The 21,845-nt window shown below is 28.9% G+C and overlaps 1 protein-coding gene across 1 annotated transcript in view; it reads left to right on the forward strand.

Moving 5' to 3' along the window:
• Positions 1–21,427, forward strand: part of LOC107454113 (doublesex- and mab-3-related transcription factor A2) — a 45,730-nt gene extending 24,303 nt beyond the window's left edge. Inside the window, exon 2 of the mRNA XM_016071184.4 lies at positions 20,142–21,427. Within this exon, the coding sequence (XP_015926670.2) occupies positions 20,142–21,013 (872 nt within the window). The 3' untranslated portion in view covers positions 21,014–21,427. The remainder of the gene's footprint in view (positions 1–20,141) is intronic.
• The last annotated feature ends 418 nt before the right edge of the window (positions 21,428–21,845 follow it).

Genomic DNA, 21,845 nt, shown 5'->3' on the forward strand with positions numbered 1-21,845 from the left:
TACACCTAACGAACCATTAATTAACTTTCCATTAAATAATCCATTGTTTTAAATTTTAGTAAAGGACTATTATTTCTAAATTTGAACCTATAACCAAATTTAATTAAGCATAGCTTGCGTTTATAATTGTTAATTTTCCCTTCTCCCCAAAAGAATAAATTTTTTTTAAAAAGCAAAGAAATTTCCAAAAAAAGCTTACATAAACATTCCGGACATATTTTTAGGTACTCAACACCAATTTTAATAGAAAATAACGCTTTTAATGGCTACACTTTACAATCAGTTCAAAGTGAAAAACTTCAATTAATTTATTACTATTTATCTAAATATATATATGTACATTATAGCTTTTTAAAGGTTGATAAGTAACTGTATAAATATTTTTCCAATAAAAATTTTTTACCGGGGGTTTAAAAATTTCTATTGGGAAAGTACTTATATTACTTTTGCAATAGCTTATTTTTAATATTTTGTAACTCTGCAATATAATGTAACTCAGCATAGTATATAACTCCATAAAATTAAAGTCACCAATTCATGAGTCGCTATTTATACAAAGATTTATTTGTATGACAAGTATATTTATAACAATCGCGCATGGTACGTATCTAGTATATTTTTGACAATTAGTATAACATTTAATAATGGGTAAATTAAAACAAATTTATGAACACAATATTGAAAACTATTCTTTAGACTTGTATACGTATATAATGCATAATTTTAAATATGATGTTTTTATAATTTATTAAAGCCTCACATTTGGCTCTTAATGATTCGCACCCATTAGAAAATTACTGATTTCCAAAATTTCGATTAATCTGTGCTATTTTTATTTTCCAGAATTAATATATTGATGGAAATAATTTACTTTAAAAATTTATTTATGATATATAGAATTAAAATAATATTTTTGATTAGTGAAGTTATATTGAAATCTTTACTAAACCTTAACTTCTATACATTTTTAAAGCTAATATGATAAAAATATAATCAAGTCATTTTATCGTATTTCAATTATTGAATACTTATAGTATATATTATTAGATGCTTTCAAAATTATTTTTTAATGGAAAAGTAAGGATAAAAATTCATTTCTTTGATCTTGTTATTAAGTATCATCCTATTTGTTGTGATATCCCAGGGAAAGTGCAGTTGAACAGCTTGGCTTCCTTACGAAATGGGGGGACAGCCCGGTGTGGGTTTTGGCTTTCCAATTTCGAATTGCCCTATTATTAGCCTTGAATTTGTATCAGGTTATTATTTTTTCTTTTTAAACAGCCGAACCAATTTTCGGGTTAACTACTACTAATTTTAACTACGTAGCCTTGTAATTTTGAACCCAATCCAGAAGACAAGGGAATTCCTGGTTCAAGAATTCGGAGAAATTTGCCTTCGTGGAGGACATTTCGATGGAAGAAGCCAGCATTTGTGTTACATGGAAAGGGAGACCAAGAGAACCTCCCACGGTTAGCTTGATGGCAAGGGAACTCTTACCCATGATATGTCTACCACGGAGGATATTTTACATTAGCACTGTAGTCAGTGTAAGCCGGTTGCGGAGTTCTAGATTGTCCAAACATCGCTGGGATTCAAACTCAGTTCACCTCATTGAAAGGCGAACGCTCTATCCTCTGAACCACCACGACTCTTGCTGTTATTTTGAGGAAGCTCAAGTCTTTTCAGAAATGGTATATCCATGTGAGTCTTGAGTTGGTGCTGGCGCCGAGCGTTCTGATAAGGTGACAAGTCCATTTCCATTTTCCGATGTTGATGAAATTTATTATATCTGGTAGACATTGCAAAGTTCATTGCTGATTCTTTTTCTAAAGACTTCTTCACTTTGAAATCCAGCAAAAAACACATTTTAGGCATTTCCTCTTAAAAATTGCGGGTAGTTCTTTATCTTTTTCTGCCATTGTCCATGTTTCGGCTGCATATGTTAAAATATATATGATTAAACAAATATTAGTAATTCAGTTGATCTTTTTATGAAATCTGTCATTAAGAATTTCATGCAGGTCTAGTGAGATGTAAATAAAGTATTACCACAACCGCAGTTTTGACCTTTCTGCTTTTCCGTTTATTGAAAGGCTTTGGATCATAAATCTTTTTTGCTGGATTTTTTCATCACATTTAGTAATATGAAAAGTTCAATTTATTTTAATATAATGGTAGTTCATTTTAAATCTGTTAATAATATCGGGCTCTTTAAAATATTTATAAATTTCAAAGTCAGAACGTTTTTTTCAAATACAATTTTTTTTAATGCAGCTAAGCATGTTTATGAGAGCAGTGGTGGCTCAGGGGATTGAGCTTTCACCTCTCAATGAGGTAGCCCTGGTTCCAATAAGAATTTTGACTCAGGCGATTCTGCTCCCTGCAGGCACCGACCGTAGTGCTGACGTGAAATATTCTCAGTCGCAGACGAATTATGGGCTAGAATCTCCTTGCCGTCGAGCTAACCCTGAGTGGTTTTCGAGGTTTTCCTCTCCATGTAACGCAAATGCGGATAATTCCAATCAAAAAGCTCTCCACGTAGGCTAGTTTGTCCTAACGCTTTATCCAGGAGTTCCCTTGTCTTATGGGTTGGGTTCGAAACTACAAGGATACGGAGATGAACACTGACAGTCGTAAACTCAGAATTAGGCTGGTTCTTCAATGCTGGCTATAAAATAAAAATGATTGTGAGAATTTATCAAACTAAATTTTTACTAAAATGTAATTAAACATTGAAATCTACAATAATCTATTTTTCTTTAATTCTTATTTAAAGGTTAGAAAAAAAGTATTTGTTGCTTATACTCACATGCTTATTGATTTCTGAAAACATGACTATCGATCAAATGTTCGAGGGCGACAGAGAAAAAAAAGCCCCATATGAAGTGACTACAGGCCTTTTTCTTCTTCAAAAGTTTTCTTTTCTTGTTTTTGTTAAAGAGACAGTGTTTCTAGGAGGTATGTTTTGGTTTCGATTCCATTTCTGAAGCGATCCGAAAGGGGAACAAGGAACGGTAAATTTCACGGATGCATTATCCACAATCTTTTTCGTAAAACGTCTTCAAAAACAAATATTTTTCTCAGTTGGGCATTGAAGCAAACAGAGCACCCGAAGCGGGTCAAAATAAAAATAGTACTACATAAAGTTCAATTTCTCCCCGAACATTTTAGGAAGTTTTTTTTTGTTGTTGTTGGGAAAAACTGTTTATTTTATTTTGGGACAAATTGTTTGTTCCCTTAAAAACTGAAGAGTGGGAGTATTCTTTCCTGCCATTTTATTATAAAATCGAGTACGTCTGTTGCAGTGGATTGACAGATATTTTATTTTAATTCAGAATTTTTTTCCTTTCTGCAATAAAATGTTTACTTTAAATTTAAAAAAAATTAATAAATCAAGTAGGCATAATTTATTTAAAAGACTGCTGTAATTACCATTTTTCATATATTAAGGAATGAAGTATTATTTTAATCATTTATGAAAAAAAGATTTATAAAAATAATACTTCAATTCAATAAATCTAAAAAAATAAATACAGGTGAATGAATATTTTGGCCACATTTCCTGTGAGGATTCCATAAATATATATTACGAGTAGTAATTAGGAAACATCTTGTATATTAGAGCTCGGACATGGTGTTAGGGCTTGGTAAATCTCTGCTACACAGTGACTCCTTTAACATATCATAAAACTGTATTTAATTATCCAACGAAAATAAATTCTTTTAGGTAATCAAATTTATTCCATAAATCACAATCAATAAAATATAATTAAACAGTATCAAAAATCAATAAAAAGAACTAGATCGAAAAAACTTCTAAAATATTTTACTCTTTTTTTTTCAAGCAGAGTGAAAAAGAATTAGTGCGTAGCAGCAAAATTGTAGCAGAGATAAGATACAGATTTTTTTTCGGGCAATCCAAGACCCAACTACTCAAGTTCAAGATTTCCTTACAAACAGGGTATTTCGTAATAACCTTCCTTAAAATATATTTATTTATAGAATTACTAGCAAGAACGAACTACAAAAATAGGTTCATTAAGATATCACAAATTAATATTTAACAAATAGAAAACGTTGTCGAGACAAAAAGGAAGAAAAAAAATTCAAATTAGTTTTATTCTCGAAAGACACCGAGAGAATTCTAAAGGCGATTATTCGAAACAAACAGGCAATCAGACTGGTTTTCAGATCCGTTTTCTCATTAAGATCAGATTTTTTGACTATTCTCTGCTAAAATACTAGTTTGTGATTTTCAAAGTGCACTCAAATTTCTTCCATCATTTTTGAAAAGGATAGTGAAATGTGCATATTTTGTTGATTTTATTTTTGATGAAGATTCTTAAGGCTCAGGAGATAGAACGCTCGTTTCCCGTTGAAGTGAACCGAGTTCGAATTCCAGCGATATGAATACCCCCCCCCCAGACTCGAATCGACCACAGTGCTGATATTAGACATCCTCAGTGGTAAAGAGATCATGGGTTAGAGTTCCTTTGCCATGACTTACCGAGGGAGGTTTCCGTGGTTTTTCATGTTACGAAAACAGGGTTAGTTCCATCAAAAAGTTTTCCACGAAGGTAAATTTCTCTTAATACTTGATCCAGGAGTTCTCTTGTCTTCTGGATTGTGCTAAAAGTTACAAGGGTATGGAGTTAAACAACGATAGTCCTAAACTTAGAATTGGGTCGGGTGGTTATAAAATAAAATAAAAGTGATTCTTAAGATATATAGAGCAATCAATGTGAAATCCCATTGTAGGCTATATAACAAAGTTTCACAGTTACTACACGATTTTTAGGGGATGACTTCATTTTGAAAAAAATAATTTTTTTTAATACTTCACGAGCATTAAAAACTATATTCATTTACTTTAAAAAAAAATCAAAACAGAAGCGAATTTGGATGATTTTTTTCAACTTATGAGGGCTGTAAGTTATGGATAATTCAAAAAAAAAAAAAGTTAATAACGAATTATATAAGTGCGATTTCTTAAAATTTTTGCATTTGTAACAAGATAAAGTGAAGTATAAATTATGAACAATAAATTTGAGGTTAATTTTATCACAATTACTGCAAAATGTCATTTCATTCTACCTTTTTTCATTACAAGCGTCTACTGAGTTTGTTTAACTCTTTTCTTCAAATAAGAGTTTCAACTTGGACAGGAAAAAGAAAAAAAATATCTCGTAAAATGCTTGAACCATATTGAAAATTAATTTCTTTTGGCCTACGCTTATAAATGTTTGCAAAACACGCTCTTATAGTTCTTATAAATTTTTTAATGACAAGAAAATAATGACAAACATGTAATATATTTTTATTTATATATGGTTTATATTTGGTTAATCTTTAAAAACGGAAGGATACAGTACGTTTTATTCTCATTTTTAGACTATGGTGATCATAGTCAGATAAGTTCAATACCAGACAATTATTATTATTATTATTATTTTGATCATTGTGATATTTTAGAAAGAAATGATTTTTTAATTATTTATTCATCAATTACTTTCCACCTTTTTTAATGGAAATGAGAAGTTTACCAAGTTCCCTTAATTTTTAATTTTAAGTTTAACTTTTATTTCATTAAATTACTTATGCGATTTGGTCGAACGCATTTTGAGGTTAACTTATGTCAATATTTATACTAATTTAGTAACTTGAAATTATAATATTATCATATAAGGTTTTCCTTATCTATACTCTGTTAAAAATTTCTCGAAAGAAATGGTTTAATAACAATTTATTTAATTGTTATTTCACCATATTTTAACAAAACAGTCAAATAACCATAAATAATATGGTATTCAAATTATTAATTGTGAGAATCATCTAATGTAGTTAAGCAACCAGAATTTTATCGAACCAACTAAAATCAATTCCTAATGAACCTACTTAGTTCTTGCAGTTGGGTACATATTATAGCTGAAAGGGGTCTGTTAATCTCATGACCAATAGAACGGGGGTTTGTTCAAGTCCCAGCGTTGACACCACACTTTTTCTTCCATTCCCTTCAACGCATGAAGAGTCAACGCATCAACGCTTCAACGCATGACACTCCCTTATTTCTGATCCTAGTCAATTAGAATACGAAACTCTCATTCAAGCATAGATTGGAGCACCATAAGGCTGCTTAACATAAAAAGTCTAATATTTTCCATCACTTACAACAGGTAAAATATTCAGATAAAATAACTAAACCTCATTCCATGGATTGTTTGACAAAACCCAACCCAACCACAACCTATTTCGAATGCCTATCACCTAACGAAAAGCCTAGCTTCAATGTCCAGTTAAATTTCTTTTGTATGGTTTTGAAAGCATGTTAGTTATAAGTGGTTAAACAAAACTCTATAGATTTTGTATTCATGGTTCCTTAACCATACTAGTAGTAAACGGTTTCAAAACAGTAGAGGTATAAAATCTTAGTTGCAGTGAACTTTGCTGTTCATTGAAGGGACAAATTGTTGCCGGTTATTTTATTGTAATTTTAAGTTGAAAATTTTAACAGTGTAAATAAGCAGTATGAATTCGCAAATATAATTATTCTGGATTATTATTATTATTTTTTTTTACTAAACAATTCTGGAAAGTTCGAAATATAAGAAGCATTTTTTCGCAAACTAAATTTATCAATAAAAATTAAAAAATAAAAGTTGACTTCCAGGAATTTCCATATTCGAAGTGTTTTACATTGAATGGAATTCAGGAAACTTGATTTTTTTTCTGTATATATTCTCATACATTTTTTCTTTAGATAACTCTATATTTTGTTTTTCATGTGATGAATGCTGGCGCAACAGGTAAGTTTGAAAAGAAGAAGGAAATAAACGAACAACTCTTTCTGGAACCTTTTTATCGCTTTTTGGAACAATAGTCGAAGTTTGTGGAAAAATGTGGCAAACAGGAGAAACCCAGGAATTCTGTAGTTGAGAAATATTTTTCGGTGTCTTGCCAAAGTAATTACGAGATTTTTGAAAAGATCGGGCACAAAGAAAGGTCTAAATACCTTTGTGCAGACGAGTGCCCTTTTAAACGAATGCAAATTGAGGACAATACATCAAATATCGTGAGGATGGAATTTCCTTTGTGCAATTATTATTTTTTATACGATGCGCCCTTCGACATTCCATGCGCCAAAAATCACATTCGCTGAAAGGCGAAGCTTCACCTTACTCAAAACCTTCTTCAAAAACATCTTTTATTAATTCTTCTTGAACTTAAAATGTCCTAAGAATCGATCACTTTCAATCCCCTTTTCACTTTATTTTTATATTTTCTGGAAGAACAGAAAGAAAAATGGCATTAAAGACCAGGAAAGTGCAATTTAAAATTAAAAGTGCCCTTTCTCTTTTCCTGGTATTCCAGAACTTTTTAGTTTCCTAGATGTTATGAGAAATCGCTTTTGTCATTTGTTTTTTGTATAAGGATAGCTGGCACATATTTAGAATTAATTTAACGATTTTAAATTTTCATTCTCAAATTACTTAGTTTTTTAAATTTTTCATGAATGCTAAAGGGTAAAAGTTTAATACGTATTTGAATTTCAATAGCCCTTTTTCTAAGAATTAACTAATTTTTTCAAATATTTTATTACTCGTTTTTAATCATCTTTATTGTTTCGAATTATTTGGTGACATTAGAGCCGAAGATTGGGATTGTTACTTTTGGTATTATTTATTTTTTACTGTGTATTTTATCTTTATGATTGAAACATATTAAATTAAACAAACAGTCATAATTCAAACATTGAACCAAACATGTATCTATGATTTTTAAGTGAATTTAACAGATGTGTATGAAATTGGAGAAAATCATGCAAAACAGAATGCTAATTGACAAAAGTAAATGATTTTAACTAGCTAATTTTTCTCTTTTTCTGTGCTTTTTCCATACAGCTTGAAGCGAAAGTAACATTTGCTGTAAAAATAAATTTTATCACTCAATCGCTTTTTATTTAATTTCCATTTTATTAAATCCTTTTAAGTATAGACAGTTTAAAATTATCACAGACTGACAAAAGGGAAATATTGAAATATACCGGAAATTGGTATAGTATTTCAATAATTGTTATATTTCAAAAATATAAGGAACGATTTTAATTAAAGCTAAAATCTTTTTTCTGTACCTTTTCTAGCACTTTTTGAACCAAAAATAATATTTCGACTGTGAGCCTTTTCTGGGCATAGATCAAAATACGTAGTTAAAAACAAAGTGAATATAGCTCAAAATACCTATTTAAGAAAATGAACATAACAATTGCTTCCATTTTTCAAACTTCTCTTATGTGAATTTTTTTCTTACTTTCAAGAATAATCTAGATAATCCAAATAAATTCGTAATATGATATCATACATTTGCATAAATTATTTAGTACATTTCATTTTAATATTAGTTTTTTTAAAGACTTTAAAAAACACCAGATGTTGTTATAAGGTTGTCATGGGATTTATGCATTCATAATTTGAGTAGTAAATTTACGTTGTAGAATTTTGATTAATTAGAACTACATTATAATTTGGAGTTCTGAAACAAAGAGATCACCTGGAAAGTTACGTCTGTAAAATACCGAATCAACCTGATCCCGAATTCAAGCGCTTTGACCAATAGTCAGTCGTTTGTCACACAATGCTTAGTGTTTAAATAACCAATGAAATATAAGTTGCTAAAATTGGGTTGAACATTCAAAATTCGTATTTCTTGCTGCATCCATTTTCTTAAATATGCTTTTTGATCCATAGACATTTTCTTTTCTTAATACGTATTTTGAGTTATGAGTATTTCTTTAAATAAACATTCTAAGATGCGAACAATTTTTTTAAATGCTGCATTTTAAACTATGTCCATTTTCTTAAAGACACATTTTAAGTCATGTGCAATTTCATAAATACGCATTTTGAACTATGTGAGTTTCCTTAAATACACATTTTAAGCTGTGTAAAATTTCTTAAATACGCATTTCGAGCAATGTGTATTTCCTTATATACACATTTTAAGCCGTGTGTAATTTCTTAAATGCGCATTTTAAGCTATGTCCATTTCCATAGGTACGCGCTTTGAACTGTATCTTTTAAGTACGCATTTTTTGCAATGTCATATTCCTAATAATGAATTTTGAGTTGTGTCCATTTTTCAAATACGCATTTAGAGATATATCTTTTTTCTTGAATACGAATTTTGAACCTTGTAAAGAATGAAAATATCACTGATGATTTGCAGGACAAATAAATTTAATTTTATCGCTCAGTGAATTTTGTTTTTGCCTCTTTATTTAACCCTTTTATTCTTTTAGGCATAAACATTCAATCAATTGGTATTTTATTTTAATTTCTCTTTTTTGTAAAAAAGAGAAAGTATATATATATATATTTTTTTGACGAAGAAAAAAAACGATATAAAATATAAGAAATATAAAAATATCACGTCAGAAATATTTAATCTCAAATTTTTAAAATGAGTCTTTAATATATTTTGAGAATACGAAGCAGTCGAGTACATTCTATGCAGTTTAGAAATAGATGCTCCACACATATATTTTTCAACTGTGTAATACATATATTTTTAAACCATAGGCAGTTTAAAAATATTTGTTTCAAAAACAAATTTACAAGCTGCCTTCCCAGTCTCAGATTTAAAGAAACTGCACTGCATTTAACCGATTTAATAGTGTAGCCGTAAATTGTGATTTTTTTTCTTCTTTTTATAAAGTGAAGGTGAAGATTAAATTTAGTTCAAAAGACGTAATAATTCATGGAAAAACTATTCGAAACAAATAAATCTTTTCGAAATATGTGGCTCTTTTTTAATGTAATTTAAATATGGATAAAAAAAATTCTGTTAAATCACCGTACTGTGCAGTAAGAACATTTTTGGAGAAAAAAAAATAAAAAAAAAATTCTGGTAATAAAAACTGAAATACACGAAATATAGTAAGCTATTCTTTTGTTAATTTGTTTCGTTCATATGGTAACGGTTTACCAAAAATTCTGTTTTTCAAAATTATAGTTTCTTTTACCATATATTCAGCAAAAAATGCAAAACTGAAAATAAAATTTAACCGATAAATAGTTTTTATGCCATATTCTGAAATATCATGATAAAACTCCCCAATTTCACCGCATTTATTGAATTTTATAACATCCTATTAAACTGATTTTCATTACTAATTATTAAACTCATAATCCAAGCGCATCTGTAACTAAATCAAATTTTGATAGATGTGTATGTATGCATAAAAGTTAAATTTAACATTTTAAAATTCTGAACAATTAGACAGTTAAGTTTTTTCCCCCCCCTAATTGCTTTATTTTTAATTATTATTATTATTACATTACCTGCAGCGACTTCCAATAAAATTTTTTTTTTAATTAATGAAAACTTTTCTTTATCAGTGCTCATAGCATTGTTAAAGCTTTTATAACTACAAGAACTACGGCTATAACATAGGCTTCGAATAACATTTCTATACAACTCATTAATTAATTTCCATTCATTTATTCACAAGCATAATTAAATTAAAAAAATGTTCCGGAATTTTCCCGAAAAGACATTAATAAAGGACAAAAAAAAATGGGATCAAGAATTCTAAAGAGGGAAACACAATTACAAATTAAACCTCGCTAATTCACCCTTTTATCATTCTCTTCCACAAACATCGAGCAATAAAATCCTTAATTATATTCGATTACAGTCACTAAGCCTGTCAATAGATTATTCCAGAAAAAGCAATACAAATGCTTTCCTGCCTCAATATTTATTCCAACCTCTTTCAATAAAAATGAGAAGCAATAATATCGGCTCTGAAAAGGGTAAGGGGACGGGGGGGAGTTATCCCTCTCAGGCAAACACTTTTTTTTACAGTCCATGATGGAAGAATATTTTATTGGAATTCCAAAAGCGATATGAAATCCCTCCTTGTTGGTGACTTGTCGCGCGTGGGAAGCTACAAAGTGATAGAGTTTTTAATAAACGCTCGCCGCCGCAGAGTATCATAAAGTGTCGAAGCAATAAATTGGTCAGAAGGGGGAGTGTGTAACGTGGGAGTCAAAAGAGCGGAGCGACAGTTCATTAAAGACTGGGATGCTTATCCGCATAGATGGCGGAATTCCAGGAATCCGCGGCCCGGCAATCGGAACCTATAGGCGTCCATCAGGAAGAAACTTTCATTATCTTCGGCTAGCTCCGTGTCAGTTTATTCGAACCGGTCTTTGTACTCGCAGCGAAATTCCTCGCCACCATATAACTATATCGATTATTATTAAATTTTTGTCCGCACCGGGATATGAGGAGGCGCCATTTATCAGAAGCGCTGCCGGAAACAAGCCTTTCCCCATTAATATCGCATTTTATGACTTGGAAAGTCATATGTCAAATCAACGACAATGCATACTCCCTTATGAAGCGCAGCCTAATACCTGCGCCGCCCTATTTTCTCGGCTTCTCCCCAAACGAAACGCTTTTACAGAAAGAATGCATCGGTTACCTCCTCCCTCCCTCTGTCCAAAACGATATATCAAAGGATAATGCACCATGTTCCATTCCCTCCGGATAGATAATAGAGATTGTTCCTACCTTTTCATTCTTAGGAATATTTTTTTTACCTTTTCTGTTCTTGCTTTAATAAAGGAAAAAAACTCGACTTAATTTCCTAATATAAGATAATCCGAACAAAGCAGGCAGTGTTTATTGTTATTATTATTTTTTATAATAATTGCATTTAAAGGCATTCGTATCATACTCTTTTATTTGAGCTATCTAGTGTTAGTTTTTTTCTCTTTTTTTTAGAAATAAAATTTTTAGATTTTTTTTATTGTCTTCAAATGACAAATAAAAAAATAATTTAAATTAATGGAGGAAAGCCGTAGTGGCTCAGGGGAGTGAGCATTCGACTCCGAATGAGGTAACCCAGGTTTAAATCCCACTGGCGGTTAGTTGAAATGAATTCTGCTCCCGGCTAGCATCGACTATGGCGTTGTGATATAAAATATCCTCAGTTGTAGACGGATCATGGGTTTGAATCTTCTTAAAGACGTGCTAACCATAGGTTTTTTCGTGGTCTTCCGCTAGATGTAATGCAGATACGAGTTAGCTCCATCAAAAAGTCATCCACGAAGACGAGTTTGTCTCTATGTTTGTTCCCGGAGCCCCCTTGTTTTCAGGGTTGGGTACAAAATTATAAGGCTACGGAGTTGAACATTAATAGTCTGTAACTCAGAATTTGGTTGGCCGTTCGACGCCAGTTAAAAAATAAAATAAAATTGATGATGGAGTTAAATATAAATTTACACAATTGCTTTTCCCGGTCGTGCCTATTTAGTAAAAAAGAACAGAATAAACTTCTTGGTTTAATTTGTCTCTTCCTTTATGTTAACCTGCAGTAGGATATTCCCTACTTATTAAATAACAGTAGTAACTTAATTTTTAAAAAGTTTTAAAAATCGTGTAATGAAATATGAAAAAATAATAATAACTAGGTTTATTAGAATACAATTAATGATTAATGTGAAACAAAAAATTTTCAAATAAACTAATGCCAGTTCTGTAAATTGAGCGTCATGAATGCTTAAGTGCCAAAATTTAGGTCAAAGTCTCAAAGACTTGGAGAAACTGCCGAACTACATTGGAATGGCAGAACTTGTATTAACTTGCTCTCGAAATTTACCACTCAAACTTTGTTGCATTTTGTTAATCTTTATTTTGTTTATCAAGTATTTCTTTTCTTTTTTATTGTTCTTTGTAACTTTTGAAAATATCTGGCTGCCTGATAAGTATTTCATCTATAGATAGGTATTTCAGATAGTACAGTTTGTATCAACGGTATCTTAAATAGTTATAACAAGTTCTTCTACTTAAATAATTTTCTTCAATCTTCTGTTAAATTTGGTTTGATACTCAATTTAATAAAAAAAAATTGATTATTCCATTATTTTTATTACTTACTAGGTTCCATTATTTTCATTATAACTATAATACATTCTGATTTTTGAGAGTGATTAATAATGATTAATATTGATTGTTCATTTTTATTGGGAAATATTACTTACTTTTATATGTTTAGTGGGCAATATTATTTACCTTTATTGGGGAATGCTACTTAATTTTCAGCCTGCAAAAAATATTTTGGAGAAGTTAAAGAGATCTGTTATTTTATGTTTGATTGGGGAAAAAAAGAATATTGAGATGGAGGATATTTATTATTTTTTTTTAAACGGTTGGTAAAAATGAATGTAGTAGAAGATAAAAAAATTGTCAAATTTTATGAGTAAGAACTGCAATATTTATTCTACAATTCAACTCAATTTGAATAATTCTTTTCTTTAGAAAAGCTGTTAGTAAATTACAATTACTTTAAACAGGAAATTTAAAATTTGTTTTAAAAAAAAGTTGTTCAGAAAATGTACATCTAAAAGACAACTTTCTAGTATAGCGCACTGCTTCCAATTCTCTTTCCTGAAAGTATTATTCTTTACAAAAATACAAATAGTGAAAAAACTTTGATTAAAAATATCAGTTTATGTTGAGTTATGTTAGTTTTATTTAAGTTAATTTAAACATTTGCTTGTAAAATTTGAAAATACATTTTTCCTTAGTTAGTAATGAGGCATTTGTGCAGTAATTAATTTCAGTTAAATTAAATACGAAAAAAAAGTGCTTATGTAACTTTTGATTAAAATACATTGAAGGAGCATATTATAGTATGCAAATAAGTTTTGAATCCTTTCTTCATACCATATTATGGTGTTCAGGGTAATTTTTTTTTTAAATGCATTGTTTTATAAGTTTTGCGACCTTGTAATGTTTAATGGATGCACAAACATGTTAAAAAGCTATTAAACGTTTGAAATTGAGTTAAGGTTTAAACATTGTAAAAAAATTGAAACTTTTTTTGTGATGGATTAACTTCACTATAATGCTTAGTAGTTTTAGCAATTATTAAGTAATTTTAAATAAAAATATCAGGAGACAAATTCATTTCTATTAATATTAACTCAGATAATTAAAAAAAGTTTCTATATTTAATTGCATAGTTTCCTTTTTTATTACTTTTTTCTTAAAAAAATATTCACAAGAATCGAAAGTTTTTAGTTATCAGAAAAGAAATTTATGTTTATCTAAAGCTTCTAAATATATTCCAAATGTCATGCAATAACTTTAAATTTGTATAATTGATTATATTGGTCACTTTAAATTCGAAATCAAAATATGAAAAAATGACCATAAGAGGAAAAAAATCAATCTTTACTATTATTCGAGGTTATATTGGGAGAAAAAAAAAACTAAGTTTAATCTTGCGTTCCAACTGAAGAAAGTTCCCTTATTTGAAAGAATAACAATGACTTGAAATTTATTATTTTTGGCTAAGAATCCCCTTGTATTTGAGGAATATGAATAGTGATTAAAGAGAATTATCTAGTATTGCAATTTTTTATTTTAATTAAAAAAATTTCTTCTTTTATCAGAAAACAGTAAAACTTTTCACAAATTTTTATGTATGCAAAAAATGTGTCGTATCATATTCAATTTCATTAACTATACTTGAAATATTCATGAAAGTGTTTATTAAATATTCGATATATGTTGACTTGATAGATTTCTTATTAGAATCTATCTTAAATTTTTTATGTTGATAGAAAAGTTCCTTTAAAGAAATTAGATAAAATCATTTCGAAAGAAATAATAGTAGTAGTAAAAAGAGGATGAAAGATTTGTTTCAAAAATAAGTTTAAAGAGAATCTCAAAAGTTTATTTCTACTGTTATCAGACAAATAAAAAATTTACAAGTCCTTAAATTTTTAAGAAAGATGGCTATTCGTTTTAACTTAGTTTAAATTCCATTTGAATTCTTTTTAAATTATTAGTTTTTTTCTCAAAACTAAAGAAAAATAAGCTGAATTCAAATGATATTTACCAAAGCACAATAAACCTCTTTTATATTGATTTTAAGGCTTGTTAACAAAGAAAAGGAGACAAATAATAAAATTTATTATTTAGAATTTTATAACAAAAAAGTAAAAAAACAATTTTTTTTTTAATTTTAGACTACACTGTTTGCCAAACCAAATTACGGAAAACAGCTTCTAAAGTGCATCATGCGCAATATCCATTTTGCCATAAAATTCATTTTGAATATAAATTTTCATACCGAAGCTTCTACATTAATACTCATCTTATTGAAATGATTCAGTGATTTTACAGTAAATATTACTGTAAAATTTACGGTATTTCAGATTTTGTTGATCTGTAAAATTGTACGGTAAAAATGAATTTTACAGAAAAAGTTCTGGCACACTGAGTACCAGTACTTTTAACCGTACTTTGATTCGAAATTTTTTACAGTACAGGTGGATAATGCTAATTTTATCTGTTTTATTATTATGATAAAGTTTTATCTATAGCACATAAATGATTTTCAAGAAATTCAATCTTGAAAATATTTAAACATTTTGAAATTGATCACAGATTTAACATTTTGATATCAATTCATTATTTAAAAAAATAGTTACATAATTCAGAAAAAAGGTTTCATTTAAATGCTTTGCGTTTATTTTTTCAAATTGTAGTTCTCACACATTCTTAAAGACGGAAGTGCAAACAGGAAATATTTATTAAATAAACGGCAGAATTTCGAAGCAATGAATTCCATGATGGAATTTTTAATTTAATTATCACGTCTTTTACCACAGATGACACGCTTAAACTAGAGAAGAATATTCCTATTTGTCAACATAATCGAAATTAATTATTTTCATATGCAAATTCAGCGCTTTCTAAACAACAGACTCGAATTATTGAAAGCTCGTCTGTCATCATTAGACTTATGATTATAAGGCACTGATGAACAGATGGGAGAGATAATGGATCAATGATTTCTAACACCGGTGCTTTTGTGGTGATATCAATGTAAATGACAGATTTCAGAATGTTCGTAATGTATGTTAGCGCCATTTCTAAATATCTAGTTTTCAATTGGAAATCGTAATCTGCGAGTTCAAATGCCCCTTGATAAATTATTAATAAATTCATTCTTTTATTTGAGGTTCCCATGTCCTTTGTTCATATTCTATTATTCTATTTCCATATGAAGTCGGGTTTTCCAGCTTGTCTTCATTCTCGAATAAGCAAGAATAATTTCGTTTCATTGAAATATAATTTTACAAATGTTGCCGCTTGAGTGTAGAATTCAGTTATTATACAGATTATTTATTTTATCTAGCTAATGTGCAAATTAACTAGGATGATCCGTTTAACTACCAAAAATTAATTTGATTACTAAAACTGCCTACGTAATTTGATAATTACCTAGATAATCTGCAAATTGCCTACTAAACATTAATTAAAACTAAAATAAGATCTGTTCTGGAAATATAGGAGCATACAATCGACATATTCTAGGAAAAACAAGCGTAGTTTCATTTCTACAGAAGGGGAAATATAATTTTTCAAACATTGCCCTCAGTGCAGAAATCTGCAATGCTTCAGTGCAGAAATCTGCAGAAATGAAATATATTATACAGATAACTTATTTTATCAAATCTGCAAATTAACTAATGCGATCCGTTATTTAATCGGTTAATTAATAGGGTGATCCAGCTGTATGATCCGTTATTTGGATAGTGCCAAAAGTAATTTATTTCTCAAACTGCCTTCGTAATCTGCAAATTACCTAGATAATCTACTCATTATTGACTAAACACTCGTTAAAGTTGAAATAAAATCTGTGCTGAAAAAATAGGTGCATACAATATATACATTCTCAGATAGACAAAAGCAATTGAATTGCTGCAGAATGTGAAGTATAATTTTACAAATGTTGCCGCTAAAGTGAAAAAATAAATTACACTACAAATTACTTATTTTTTCTAGATAATGTGCAGATTGACTAGGGTGATCCGTTAAAGTACCGAAAATTATTTCATTTCTTAAACTACCTAAGTAATCTGAAAGTTACCTAGATAATCTGCATATTTTCTTCTAAACATTTTAACAAGTTAAAATAAGATCTGTGAAGGGAAAACGGGAACATACAAATTAAGTTAATGTTACTTATATTTTACTAACGAAAAAAATAAAGTTACTACAATCAACAAATCACTTGATAGAACCTATAATTAATAAATTTAAAAACATACAAAGAATTAAATTACTTAAAATATTATTACACTTAAAGAATTAATGTATTTATTTTCTGATTTTTTGATACCTAAGAAATCAAGTCAAAACGGTCAGCAAATCAGAGAAATAGTAGAATGAGACCTAAGATTTTGAAAATCCAGAATTTGAAATTCGAAATCATATGAATTACCAATTGAATTCTATATATCTGGTTTTATTAACCGGAATTCTGGAATTTTGAGAATTTTTTTCTTCATGTGGAAATTACCTACACTGTAAAAATTCCGGTTCGAATTACTGTGAAAAGTATCGGCAATCTGGTTGCGAGTATTTTTTTTATTGTAAAATCCACTTTTACCATAAAATTTTCAGCGCAAAAATTAAATACAATGTAATTTTTGCATTAATATTTACTGTAAAATTACTGAATTACCGTAATTAAATAATTATTGTTGTAAAAATTGCGTTAAAAACGGATTTTACGATTATTGCACTCAGGGTGTCAGTAATTTTTACCTCAATTTAGATCCGGAATTTTTTATAGTGTAGCCAAAATGTGGAAGACACTTGATTTCACACTTTAATGTAACAAATCAGTTAACCTTTAGAGTAGCCAAGTAACATGAACTGCTTTCGAGGTTTAGTGATAACATAAACATGAATGTCATTTATTTCTTTTAAGACTCTGACAAAATTACCTATATGACTATATAAACTATAATATACTATGCATCTCATGAAGACCTGATATTTTTTCATTTATTTACTTCATCAGCTATTTTTTAAGATTTGCAACAGCTTATAGGAGACTGCAGGACTATCCCTACCTTATAAAGTCTATTGAAGCATTTTCAAATGCATTTATAAGCATTATCATTGTATTAGTATTCTCAAATGTATTTTATAATATGAACATCACTAGATGAATATAACATTTTTATTGGAATTTGCAAGTACTTTTAAGTAGAATTTTCTTTCTGACATTTTCTTTGCCTACTTACTATGTGGAAAAATATGTTTCCTTATATACAAAGAAATTTAATTTTTCTCTGTGTTATAAAGCAGAAAACTATAACGAGCAGGAATATTTCCATAAAATCTGTTATAGTAACATTTAAAATGCTTAAAATTATACATTAAACATAAAAAAATAATTTCAAAAATAATCAATGAAACATAATTTTTTTTTATTTTTCATTTTTTTTTATTTTTTATCTTACATGTTATCAAAAAATGTAAAGCGTCATTTAAAATTTTAGACAGCTGAGCAATTTAAAAATAAAATAAAGCTGAATTCTATTGATCTGACCATAATGACTATATAAGTCTGCAATAATTCTTAAAATTTACTTATTTGTTTATTGTTTTAAAAATATCTCAATTATGCACACGTTGTTTATTAAAGAGAATTTCTAAAAATTCAAATTAAAAAGATTTATGTGACCAATATGGTATTTTTAAAGAGTATGTGACGTTTTTTCTTCTTTTTTTTAATATTAATATTTATTGGTCATTTTTTGTACCCTTTTTTTAATAATTTTAAATGATACTTCTGATAACCAACTTTAGAATTCCTCCAGTAATGAAAGATTTTATATATATTATTATACAAATATTCTGAAAAAAATTAATCATGAAATTATTTAACCAAATTTCATTAAATGCAATTTATGAAATGGCAATTAAAATGACAATCAATTAAATCACTTATCGCGTCATTCATTCAAATGGATTAATTATAAAAAAGGTCATGTTAAAGCCTTTCGATCAAATTAATTAAATTTTTTAAAACTGATTAACAATGTAGAACATTATTTCAAAAGGCTAATTATATAACAGAAACGCTGTTTTAAAACCAAGCACTGACGTATAATATTTTTTTTCTTTTCTAAAACAGATGTTTTTTCTTTTTTAAACTAAGTGGCGGGTACTGAAAATTTCGGTTTCTGCTATAAACTTGAGTTTTCCATTTGATAAAATTCTTTAACGGATACTTTCAATGGTATTTTTTTCTTAAAAGCAGTTTTAATATTATAAGCTAATAATCTCAAATATCTAAAGTTAATTAAAATTCAAAAATACTGCAGCATTTTAATATTTCTGTACAGTAATTCTTAAAGAAGTATTATGAAGTCTAAAACTCCACATCTGGATTAAAACATATTTAGATAGTTCTTTTTTTTTACATTTTATCCTGCATTAAAATTTATAACTGTTAAAAGATGTATAATCACTATAAAATTTACAATATATATATCTGTAAAATTTTTTTGTTCAATGTGCCCTTTTGTAATCCAAGTAAGCAAAATTTTTTTTATTTATTACACTGTAAAAAATTCCAGCACAAATTACCAAACAACTGTCAAATAAGCGAATTTTACCCCTGAAGTCAATTTTTCCTCCTAGGTAAATGGGCAAAAAGGAATAAATAAAAGCATTTTATAGCTTATTTCTTCCTCTTTGAGATTTATCTACACTGTAAACAGTTCAGATCAAATCACGATAAAAAGTACTGGCACTCAGAGTGTTGTACTTCGAACCATAAAGTCTATTTTTTAATACGAATTTTACGGTAAAATGGATTTTATGGATGATGCAGCCAAAGTGCCTGTGCTTCATATAATAATTTGATCTCGAATTTTTTATAGTGTGGAAGATCTATAATTAAAAAATGTGATAGTATATCGATTGCAGTAATGTGATTGCATAGCGCGTTTGACAATTGCGATTACAATACAGAATGTTGCTTATTTTTAGATACTTCATTATTTATTGATTTATTTTTCACTACTTTCTTACTCTTCTATTAATATTCTATATACTTACTCTTACTATATACTTACTCTTACTATATACTTACTCTTATTATATACCTACTCTTACTATGTACTTACTCTTACTATATACTTACTCTTCTATTAATGTATATATTTTTGTTACAGATACTGGTTGGAAGTAAATAGTAACAAAGGTAGACGTGGTAAAACATACAAAGCTTTGATTTATTAATATCTTTTCTTTTTAAGCAGATTGGAAACGGGCTCGACTCTCCCCATCAGAATCTGCAGCCAGTCCAAAAAGTGATACCAACCGACGAAGACCAGACACGGAAGAGACAACCACCGATTCAGAAGCATATGAAGACGAGGATCGTACCCCCAAAGAACCAGAACCTTCATCTCCTCCTCCAGAAATTAGAAAATCTGAATGGACACCTCAAGAACCCTTGGATTTGCATCACCGAAATGGTGTTCCCTCTCCCGAACGAAGTCCGACACCAAATAGTGACATCCGAGTCTTCGATGTGCACAAAAAGAAATCTCCTATAGACATATTAGTCAGAGTTTTTCCTCGAGAGAACAGAAGTATTCTAAATGTGGTCTTGCAAAGGAATGGTGGGGATGTTCTCCAAGCCATTGATGATCTTTTGAGTACTAAGGAACCTGAACCAGAAAAAACGATTAACGAAACCTCATCAGAGACTGCTAGTCCTAGTGCTTCACCTGTACCACGAGTACCTAGTCCACGACAACCAAATCATATGGGGGAACCAGCGCCAATGTCTGGTTTTTCCAGTCCTCATAACTTTTTTCAGTCAGGACATTCATCTACTTTAGGAATGAATACCAGTGGTTTACCATTCAGGAGGCCATATTCTTCGGCTCCTGGAGCAAGAGGGCTGTTGGCAGTGCCAACTTACTCAGGGTTTTTTCCAGGAATAACCCCGGCATTTAATCCCGGATATCCGAATTTTTTTGGAACAACGATAACGACCAATGCATCACCAGTCCCAGATGAAAATAAAAAGAAATCTAGTGACTGTTGGCCTACTTGTGGTAATCCTTCTCCCCAAGATTTGTCATCGCCCGATACAAAAAGTCCGAATGGTTTCGCAGATTAATTGTTTTTTCGTGAACTCAAAAATATGAAACATTATGTTTTCAATGTATATATATGGTATGGCTCTGTTCTCCTTACCAGAAAAATAAAATAATTTCTTATTTTATTAAATTATTTTTGTTCAATTTCTAATCATATCAAAATCATGTGCATTTTAAAAATTTTATTTAAATATTCTTACTCAAATGTTTCATTTGTACATTATTTCATTTCATTTATATTGAAAATCGAAACATTTATTTTCATGTGTATAGAATTTTAAACTTTATTTGTAATATATCTTCATTAATTGTCTTTCTGAATGGTTTATTTATTTCATCTGTATAATAATGAAAATACTTGATGTTTTTTTTTGTTTCTTATTAAAGAAAGATGCAAATATTTTTTGAATGTTATTAAAATTGATTAAAATTAATTCTTGTTGTTATTTCATTCATAATTCTTTGAAACTTCACATATAAAAATAATCCGGAAGCATTGTAGTACTTAAAAAAAAATTCTTTTAACGTTATATCCTTTACAGTTGTTAAAGAAAGATATGTTGAATATAAAATTTTTATTGCTATCAATTTTCTGTTTTCTATGCTAAAACTTGAACTAAACACCTCAAGTTTAAAACAGTATTATTATAAGGAGTTTAAATCTTAGATCTATATGCAAAACAATGCTATATATTATGCATGATAGCTGTTTCAAAAATAATGAATTTAGCAGTTTCTTAGCATTATTTAAAAAACTATTAAATATACAAATAAAATTATTAATAACTATTAAAATCTAATGTTGAATATTATTTTTGATACGTTTTTAAGTTAATAATACTCTTAAAAATC

Source organism: Parasteatoda tepidariorum, chromosome 6 (genome assembly GCF_982258835.1).
Source record: "Parasteatoda tepidariorum strain Cologne lab strain chromosome 6, Ptep-v5.0, whole genome shotgun sequence".
NCBI classification, from domain to species: domain Eukaryota; kingdom Metazoa; phylum Arthropoda; class Arachnida; order Araneae; family Theridiidae; genus Parasteatoda; species Parasteatoda tepidariorum.